At 49.8% G+C, this 10,515-nt stretch overlaps 1 protein-coding gene across 4 annotated transcripts in view; it reads left to right on the top strand.

Moving 5' to 3' along the window:
- EFNB3 (ephrin B3) overlaps window positions 1-7,187 on the top strand; it is a 90,238-nt gene extending 83,051 nt beyond the window's left edge. For all 4 annotated transcript variants that reach the window (XM_070729665.1, XM_070729664.1, XM_070729663.1 and 1 more), the window contains 3 exons: window positions 1,243-1,335; window positions 2,150-2,254; window positions 5,192-7,187. In XM_070729665.1, coding sequence (XP_070585766.1) covers window positions 1,243-1,335; window positions 2,150-2,254; window positions 5,192-5,598 — 605 coding nt within the window. In that variant the 3' untranslated portion in view covers window positions 5,599-7,187. The remainder of the gene's footprint in view (window positions 1-1,242; window positions 1,336-2,149; window positions 2,255-5,191) is intronic.
- The last annotated feature ends 3,328 nt before the right edge of the window (window positions 7,188-10,515 follow it).

The raw sequence follows: 10,515 nt of genomic DNA, 5'->3' as shown, positions 1-10,515 counted from the left end.
ACCAGGATGGGCCTTTCCTAAAATCAGATTTTTTTCCGGGAGGGAAAAAGGACATTTTCTTCTTTTTTTGAAGGGGATCTCAAATCTTTCATTCTCCCCAGTGGTATTCAAAAAATCCGAATCGCTGTGGTGATTATGTAAATGGGGCTCCGCCCCTATTTCACATGGTGACCATCTTGACTTTTTTGACCTCAGGCGATTCCCCTTTTGGGTGTGCAAAAGTTCTCAGAGAAGCTGGATTCAATCGCGTGACCCTTTGAGCAATGGCGGGGATTTGCTTAGTGACGCGATAAAAGTCGTACCACAGGGCAAAACTCCCTTGAGGACCAATGCCTTGCCTCAGCGACGAAATTTTTGGGTGCCGTTTTATTTATTAATTTATTTATTAATCAGATTTGTATGCCACCCTTCTCCGCAGACTCGGGGCGGCTAACAGCAATAATAATACAATGTAAACAAATCTAATATTTAAGTTAATTTAAAACCCCAATTTAGGGAACCAATCATACAAACATGATTTATTTAAAAAATGCCGAACGGGACAAAACTCCCTTGACAAGTGTCTTGCTAAGCGATATAAATGTTAGGTGCCATCGTGGTTGTAAGTCGAGGACTGCCTGTTCCAATGCACATGTGGTTGATTTATTTCAAAGACACCGAGGGGATTCTCAAGAGTCCGGAGGAAAAGCAGAGGTGGGGGGTAAAATTGAAAACTTAAATCCAGGAAGTTCTCCTTTCACGACCACAATGGAAGCCAATATCTCTGTTGCTAAGCGAGGCAGTTTGAACGGTCGCTAAATGGGACGGTTATAAGTGGAGGACTCCCTACAATTTTTAAAAATCTTAAAACATTGTTTTTCAAACAAAGTTAAAAAAAAGCATGAAAAGAATTTAAAAATAATAATATCTCATTCAGTGACCTGCCAGGCAAGAGTGGCCACCGGCAATGCGGTCGTAAGTCAAGGAATTCCTGTATTTCGAAGCAGCAGGAAGTTCCTAGACGGTCTTCAAGGGTAGGCTCCAACAACAGCCTGCTGTGGTAGCCTAACCCAGCACTGTGTTAATTTAAATGGATTAGCAGAGTTGGAAGGGACCTTGCAGGTCATCTAGTCCAATCCCCCGGACCAAGCCAGAGACTCTTGGTATGCCTCTACTTAGGATCGAACTGCTTGTGAGGCAACGGCTCCCCCTCTAAGCCACAGCGGCTGATGCTAATCTCAAACTCTTTCCTGTCTCCTGCAGCCACCTCAGACGGTACCAAGGAAGGTCTCGAGAACCTGAAAGGAGGAGCCTGTTTGTCCAAAGGGATGAAAGTGATGCTAAAAGTAGGACAGCGTAAGTGGCCCACCGCGGAAGGGAGTGCGGGGGTGGAGGGGGAGGAAGTGACCTATAGGCAGAGGGGGTATTCACTTAATTTCCCTACCAGTTCGCAAATGTGCAGGCACGCATTTGGCCTTCCACACATGTGCCCATGCCCCAAAACATGGCTAAATAGAACAACATTACGTCTGGGCCAGTGGGCTAGTCCACCTCTACCCCTACCCCATCCCTCTCCTTCAGTTGTCACTATCGGTTCACCTGAACTAGTTTCCCCAAACCGGCTGAATACCACCGTCGCTACCAGTTTGCTTGAATCAGCTGAATACCACTGCCGCTACCAGTTCCTCCAAACTGGCTGAATATTACCGCTGCTACCAGTTTGCCCAAACCAACTGAATACCACTGTTGCTATCAGTTTGCTCGAATTGGCTAAATATCACTGCCGCTACCAGTTCCCCCAAAGTGGCTGAATATTACCGCTGCTACCAGTTTGCCGAAACTTGCTGAATGCCACCATTGTTACCAGTTTGCTCAAATTGGCTAAATATCACTGCTGCTATCAGTTCGCTCAAACTGGCTGAATGCCACCACTGCTACCAGTTTGCTCGAACTAGCTGAATACCACTGCTGGTTAAGATAGTGACAGCAATTGTGTCAATGACGCTGCGCCCATTCCACAGTGCTTTGATTGTGTAAATGTGAGGTTTTCTTTTAATTCACTCACCTGCTGGGTACCAAGGATGAGGACTTGGGAGGGGGGGCTTCCTTGGGCCATGCTGTGTCCTGCTCGGATCGTATCTCTCTCTTTCCTCTGCCCCACGTTTCCCAGATCGCAACACAGGCTCCAAATCCCAGAATTCCATGCCTGCCACACCTGCGGAGAAGGACCGAGGGACGCCAGGTGCTGCCGAACCCAACAAGGAGATGGTCCCAGGTATAGCCCTTCTCCCATCTCATCCCTGGCAACTTCTCTCCTGCCACCTAACATGGGTACACCTTCAAAGAGGGCGTTGCGACTGCTGTTACCCTAAGCCAGTGGGGTTCACCGCCTGCGTTCCGGCAAGAAGGTTTCCGTCATAATAGAATAGAATAGAATTTTTATTGGCCAAGTGTGATTGGACACACAAGGAATTTGTCTTGGTGCAGATGCTCTCAGCGTCCATAAAAGAAAAAGAGACATTTGAGAAAAACTAGTAGAAGTGCAGATTTAGCAAAAGGTCTGACAGTGTTGAGGGAATTATTTGTTTAGCAGAGTGATGGCGTTCGGGGGAAAAACTGTTCTTGTGTCTAGTTGTCTTGGTGTGCAGGGCTCTGTAGTGACGTTTTGAGGGTTGGGGTTGAAACAGTTTGTGTCCAGGATGTGAGGGGTCAGTCAATATTTTCCCCGCCCTCTTTTTGACTCGTGCAGTATACAGGTCCTCAATGGAAGGCAGGTTGGCAGCCATTGTTTTTTCTGCAGTTCTGATTCTCCTCTGAAGTCTGTGTCGGTCTTGTTGGGTTGCAGCACCAAAGCAGACAGTGATAGAGGTGCAGATGACAGACTCAATGATTCCACTGTGAACTGGATCAGCAGCTCCTTAATGTGGAACCCAGATATTCCCACGGAACCTTTCTACATTTTCTAGGGGTCCTGGAACTGTTCCTTCTTTCCTTTCTCTCTTCCTCCCATTGCATGCCCTAGTCCTCAACTAACAACTGTTTGCATAGTGACTGTTCAAAGGTACGACAGCCGTGAAAAAAAATGTGACCAGTGACCGATCTTAACTCTAACAACTGTTGCAGCTGATCAAAATCCAGACACATTAGCAACCGGATTGTATTAATTATTTATTTGTTTGTTTGTTTATTTGTTTGTTTGTTTGTTTGTTTGTTTGTTTGTTCGTTCGTTCGTTCATTCATTCATTCATTCATGCCGCCCTTCTCCTTAGACTCGGGGCAGCTTACAACATGTTAGCAATAGCACTTTTTTAACAGAGCTAGGCTATTGCCCCCACAATCCGGGTCCTCATTTGACCCACCTCGGAAGGATGGAAGGCTGAGTAAACCTTGAGTCAGTGATGAGATTTGAACCGCTGACCTTCAGATCTATAGTCAGCTTCAGTGGCCTGCAGTACAGCACTCTACCTGCTGCGCCACCCCGGCTCATTTATGCTAGTTGTAGTGTCCCGGGATCATGTGATTGCCCTTTGCAAACCATCCCGGCTGGCTCCTGACAACTAAAGTTAATGGCGGGTGGATTCACTTAATGACCACACGATTCACTTAACAACCACAGGGATTCGCGCAACCCCCTGGCAAGAAAAGTCACAAAATCAGGCAAAACTCGCTTGCCTAGCCCTGGAAATAGTGGGTTCGATTGTATCAAAGACTCTCTGTACACTCCTTGAGTTATGACCATAAGGAAGCCAGGCATTTTTGCTAGCAAGGTAAGTCCCAGTCTTGCTTGTGGTCGTAAGTCGAGAACGACAGGGTATTCCTCAGGAAGCTCTGAGCCAAATTTTCCACGAATGCTTGTCGTACAACGAAGAGGAAGTTTAGGGAAGGAACTCAGTTGTAGCCAGAGAGGGAGGGAAAGGCTATTATCGGCAAAGAAACACATAGCCCATGTTCCACAGCACAGTACTGCCTGCATGACTTTCATGTTAGCTGAGATTGGAGCAGAGGTAGATTCGTACCAGTTTGGCTGTACCGATAGCGACCCACTGGTAATGTCCTAATGATGTCACGGAAACGGTTTGGTCTGTGCTGGCGAGAGGATGCGCGCAAGAGAGATTTCGGCAAACTTTTTTTGCTTCTGCGCATGCCCAAAATTGCCAAAATCTCATGCGTGTGTGTCCTCTCGTGAGATTTTGCTTACCGCGCAGAAGCAAAATCTCAGCGGGGCGTATGCGTACGCGTGCCAGTGACACGGAACTCCGTTTTCGCTACCAGTACGTTAGTGTGGCCCTTACCGCCTAGCAACCCATTAGTGGTCAAGACCAATACTTTGGGGAGCCCAGAGAGGCAAGAATTGGGGGGGGGTGCAGCAGGTTCCTGACCCCCACCCCACTTTATCAGGAGGATAGCAAGGAGAATTGGAGGGGCCAGAGCAGGGGGTGATGGGTCCCTGGGAGGCTGTCCCAGGCAGGTTTCCGCGAGGCAATTAGCTCTATTAATCAGAGTCGACAGACGTGAAGGTTGTGCTGAGCCGGCAGTTGCTCCTTTGGGATGTCGCTAGGCGCCAACACCATTTTCAACCACTTGTACAAATTGTGAGGAAATGTTTCCGTGTCTTTCTAAATCGTGGTGGTCTGTGGGCTGTGTAGGTCTATTACTAATTTATTTATCATTATTTATTAATTAGATTTATGGGCCACCCTTCTCCTCGTGGACTCAGGGCGGCTCACCAGAAGAAAGATAATACAATGATAATAAATACTACTAAGACATTAGAAACACTAACACCCGACAATAAAAACAGACAATCATTCCTCTTTCATACAAGTGGCCGGCGCAAAGCTTTTGGTCACAGGTTTATTTATTTATTTATTTAGATTTGTATGCCGCCCCTCTCCGCAGACTCGGGGCGGAGGCCTGTCGGCATAGATGTGTTTTCAGGGCTCTTCAAAAGGCAAGGAGAGTAGGGGCAGTGCAGATGCCTGGGGGAAGTTGGTTCCAGAGGACCGGGGCCACAACAGAGAAGACTCTGCCCCTGTGGACCCGCTAGTTGGCATTGTTTGGCTGATGGGGTCCAGAGGGGGCCAACTCTGTGCAACCTAACAGATCGCTGGGATATATGAGACAGAATAATCTGGTCCAATGCCATTTAGGGTTTTATAGGTGATAACCAAAGTCCATTTTTGCTAATGTCCATTTTCTCTGTGTCCCACAGGACCGTCTTCTGGAAACACGACCGGGAAAGTGGGCGGCGAGAATGGCCCGTTGCCACAGTCCAACGTACCCATCATTGCTGGTGCTGCCGGAGGAGCTGCGTTTGTGTTGCTAGTGGCGGCAGCCGTGACGGGGGCCCTGTGTTACCGCCATCACCGGGCCAAACACAGCGAGTCGCACCACCCACCATTGTCCCTCAGCACCTTGACCAGCCCCAAGCGAGTTGGGGGCGGAGGCGGCGCCAACAACAACGGCTCCGAGCCAAGCGATATCATCATACCGCTCAGGACTTCAGACAGTGCCTTCTGCCCACATTACGAGAAAGTGAGCGGTGATTACGGCCACCCTGTCTACATCGTGCAGGAGATGCCACCGCAGAGCCCGGCCAACATCTACTACAAAGTATGAGGCGAGTGCCGGCTCATCTGAGCCCATTGTGGGCGGCCTTTGGAGCTCCGCGGTGGGCAGGCAAGGACTTGGGCCAGACAGGACCCAACGGGACTTTACCCTTTCCTGCCCGTCCTCGTTCACCTCGGATGCTGCGCACAGAAACGTTTGATGCACAGGTGCCTCGTTCGCCTCCAGTTTTTTGGGGGGAGGACTCCGGAACTGATACAGCGGCCGCTGTCACAAGAGAGGCAGGAACTCCTCTCTCTGCGGATCCAGAACAAGGGACGCAACTCCTGTCGGATCACGTACGAGCGAATTCTATCGCGACAGGCCCTTCCCCGTTGATCCCACGGCGAGGTCCAGCCCAAGCGTAAAGTTCTGGCTCCCACTTGAGGTGGTGTGCGTGCCCACCTGTCAAAAGAGATTTGGGAGTGAAAAGCACCACGTCTCCCCCGTTTCTTTTGCAATAATTCAATCTGATTGCCTTGTCCGTCTCCCTCTCTCTCTCTCTCTCTTCTCCTTTTGACAGCTTATTCACGGGCCGGGCTGATAAGACGTATGGGGAGGGAGGGGGGATTAAAAGCAAGTCCCCCCAAGCGCTCTAAAAGGTTGCATTTGTTGTTAGTGCCACAAATCAAAACAAGGAACGTTGTAAGTCTGCCTTATTCCCACCACCATCGTGTGACCTCCCCACCTGCCAGAGCAGCATTTCAAATGTGTTGTTTTCGTTTTTGTTTGTTTCGTTGTTGTTTTTTTAACTTTAAAAGTTCACACCCTTTTTGTATTTTTTTTTTTTTTTGCAATGTTGCCTCTGTAAGACCCTTATTTTTCTCCCACGGGGTTCCTTCAGGGTTATAACCCTGTCGACAAAGGGACTCGTCCGTTCCCTAGTTGCAACCCAAACGACCAGTTTCCCCGTCGATGCCGACAAGTGTGTATATCTCTCACGATAAGCGTATGTGAATCGGGGTGGGTGGGGGTGGAACCCCTTTCTTTCCCCACATTTGGATTGGAGAAACCCTGTTTGTTGTGCAACAGAGAGCAGCCCACAGGTTTGGATGCTGTTGCTGGGCAAAAGGGATCCTGGTTTGTTTATCCATTGGCAGCCATTTTGACATCCTGGATGGTTTCGTTGCTCGAAGGAGATGGCAAACAAAATGGCTGATTTTCCCACCCACCCGCATCGGAAGTAGGATGGGGAGGTACAAACGAAGTCCTCCAAATTTTTAATGCCTCTCTCGCTCTCGCTCTCTCTTCTCGTACCCCTTCCTCTCCTTCCTCCCCCACCCCTCGCCATTTGGGACGGGAACCTTTCCCCAACTTTTGATGGAGTTTTGATCAAGTGGCAACATATTGTGTGTGATGTTAAGTGGCACGCCGAAAGAGGCGGGACTTCTTGTGTTAGACAGGGAAACGTACGTGGGGTCAACATTCCTGCTTTTTCAGGGGAAAACTGTGGTTTTTTTCAGCTTTAATAGTTTTTTTTTTAAGAGTTATTTTGTTCCGGTTTACTTTTTTTAAAAAAAAAAATCCGAAAAGTTTTCTTAGCTTTCTTGGTGAGAAATTTTACTGTTGGACATTGTTGATTATAGACTGTTCTTGTGCAACCAGGGTTTCGTCTGGTTATTTCCTATGAAATTTCCTCCCGTTTAAAAAAAAAAATCAAATTAAAACAAACGCCCCCCCCCCCCAACACCAGTTCTTCTCTTGGTATTACTCCCCCTGTGGACTTTCAAGGAGCCGAAATGGTCTTCTCCATGTAGAACCATACAGTTGGGATAATTTGGTCTCTGTTGGACAGCTGGGTAGAATGCGAAACAACAGGATATCTCCAGGCTTGGGCCTCCATTGAAATGGATGTCCAAGTGCTGCCTCTATCTTGGTTGAGGCAGGTGGGATTCATAGAATCATAGAGTTGGAAGGGATCTCCAGGGTCATCAGGTCCAACCCCCTGCTCAATGCAGGATTCATTAAACCATCCCAGAAAGATGACTGTCCAGTCTCTGTTTGAAGACCCCACCACCTCCTGTGGTTTATCACCCTTACTGTTAGAAAGTTTTTTCTGATATGTCATCTAAATCAACTCTCTTGCAGTTTCATCCCATGGTTTCTCGTCCTTCCATGTGCTAGTGAGAACAATGCTGTTCCCTCTGCTCTGTGACAGCCCTTCAGATATTTGTAGACAGCTATCAAGTCTCCTCTCAGTCTTCTCCTTTGCAGAATAAACATCCCTAGATCCTTCAACCGCTTCTCATAGGACGTGGTCTCCAGACCACTCACCATCCTTGTAACTCTCCTTTGAACTTGCTCTAGTTTATCAATGGCCTTTTTAAATTGGGGCCCCCAGAACTGAACACAGTATTGTTCCAAGTGGGGTCGTACCAAAGTCCTGTAGAGAGGAATAATTACTCCACATGACTGAGATTCTATGCGCCTCTTGATGCATCCCAGGATTGTGTTTGCCTTCTTTGCAGATGCTTCACACTGTCGACTCATGTTTGATCTGTGATCTACCAATAGGCCCTCGGGTCCCATTTGTTGGGGGTCCAGGGAAAAGGAGGGTCTTTCCTTCTCTTTCTGCTCAAGACCCCCATGGACAATTGGGGGGCCACTGTGGGACACAGAACGCTGGACTCCATGGGCTTTGGCCCGATTCAGCAGGGCTCTTCTTGGGTTCTTATGTTCAAGCGGGGTTTCCAGTTTACTGCCACTACTGGTGCTGATGCGCGCACAGCTCTGGGTGACCAGCGGGCGGATGTGTGCGTCGGAGCGAGATTTGGCTTATGCGCATGTGCTGGAAGCAAATCTCCAGGGAAGACGCACGGTTTTCTGAGATTTTGGCAAAAAATTGCCAAAATCTCATGCGTCTGCATGTCCTCTTGCGAGATTTTGCTACCTGCCTATGCGCCAAAGCCAAATCTCTTTCTGGTGCGCACTCATACCCACCGGTCACCCAGAACTGCATGCGCAAATTGATTTCCATTACTAGTGCGCCGTCCCATCTCCCCCATTGTGTAGGAACCCAATATTGGATATCTCCAGATTTGGGGTTTTCTCGGGGGGGGGTGTGTAACCACTGGGGTCTTGCTCTGGAAGTCCACAATTTTTTTGGGGGGGGGGGCAGCTCAGGGTCCGAAGAATGGCAGAAAGTACTTCTGGACAATCAAGTGCAGGAAAAAAATGCCATTCTTTGAGAAAAAGAATTTTTTCGAGGCTCGGGAAGAAACGGGCGTCGATGGTGCTTGTCCGTCCTTTCGACTCTCGGCCTCCAAGCCAGTTGATCCAAAATGCAATTTGGCAGTTGCTCAGCTCGGGGCCGCCCCCCCCCCCCCGCGCGTGCGCCACCCCCACCTCGATCTTTCCAGGTTTGCTTCCACCCCTCCTCCACCACACACGCACAAACAGCCATGCCAGCCCCCTCCCTTCCTGCGAAGCTTCTCTGCCCCTTCTTGAGCGTTTCCGACGCCAGCAACAGTTTCTGCACGTGATGAATTGTGACAGGCCGGCGTTGGCGGATTCCCCTGGGCTACGTCTGTCCCTTGTATCAGGGACCTAATGGAAGGGACGGCTCCCTGCCCCGCCCCCCCCACCCTCAACCATGCCTGGGCTTGCATTAAGTAAACAGCAGCCAGGGGCAAATCTATGGGGTGAGAATTATTTGTAGAGATAACGGGAACGGACCAGACCAGTGGCACCAGCTTTGCAGGAAAGTGCCGTCTCCCATCGCTTCGATTTTGTTCCGATGCAGGCGTGTGACCCCCTCCTGCCCTTCCACTCCCGCCCCATCAACCCAGCTACTTGGGGCCTGGTCTCTCCCCACAGCCAGACACCTTGTCAATGTTGGAAAGAGACAAAGACTCAGAGGGTTATTTTTGGAAACAGGGCGTTGCGCGACGCGGCAACTCTGTCCGAGAGAGAAATGCTGATCTTACATCCACCCAGTAGGGGTTCCTACTGGAACGGACAAGGACACTACACTGGTAGTAAAAGTTGAGCTGCACGCGCGGCTTCGGGTGTCTTGCACACGTGCGCATCCTGATGTTAGTTTTGCTTCTGCGCATGCTCAGGAAGCAACATCTCACGAGAAGAAGCAAAATCTCACGAGGCTTCGGCCATTTCTTTGCTTCTGTGTATGCACAGAAGCAAAAAACCCACCGAAATCTCATCCATGCGCATGTCCCGTTGTAAGATTTTGCTTGTGCTGAAGCAAATCCACAACAAGACACACACGCATGCATGCAAAACACCTGAAGCTTCGTGCGCAGCGCACTAGTAGTGGCGGTAAGAGCTAGCCGCCCTTGCATCCACCCCAGTGAAGTGGGGGGGGCAGGGGGGCAGAACTGGCCACGCGATGGGTTGGAAGGGGGCGCTGGGAAAGCAGAACACCAACCGCCATTTGGAAGAAAGAATGCAAGCGCTACAAAGAGGCACCACGTCGGGGCGCCATATCGTCGAACATTATGATTCCCGCCACGCGAAACGGGACGCCCTAAGGAAGGAGGACTTCTACCCGTCACCGGCAGGGGGGGGGGGCGCCCTGCAAAAGATGTCCCCTTCTGTGACCCGCCCCGCAGGGCAACATCTCCATCTGGAAAGTCCAACCGGCGCAACTCCTGTTGGTGGTCTCTGTCTCTCTGCCTGCCGACAGGGTCTTGGCCGTTCTCTAAGGGCCACGGACTATTTTTTAAGGAGTGGCTGATTTGATCGTGGTCTCTGCTGCATTTTGTGGGCTAAGCATGATTGGGGCCTGGCTGGGGAAAGCAGGCCATCCCGGAACCTAGTTTGGTTTGAGGGGGTCCCTGTTGGCCTCTGAGCTTGGTCTTCGTCTTCTCTCCTCCTCCTCTGATGATGATGATGATGATGATGATGTTCCCTACTTGGGTCATGAAATATCTGGGGGGCGGGAAACCCAGCCAAGCTCAGAGATCCCCAAGG

Source organism: Erythrolamprus reginae, chromosome Z, assembly GCF_031021105.1.
Source record: "Erythrolamprus reginae isolate rEryReg1 chromosome Z, rEryReg1.hap1, whole genome shotgun sequence".
Taxonomy (NCBI): domain Eukaryota; kingdom Metazoa; phylum Chordata; class Lepidosauria; order Squamata; family Dipsadidae; genus Erythrolamprus; species Erythrolamprus reginae.
Note: the sequence above shows the minus strand (reverse complement) of the source record. Positions and strands in the feature narration are given on the sequence as shown.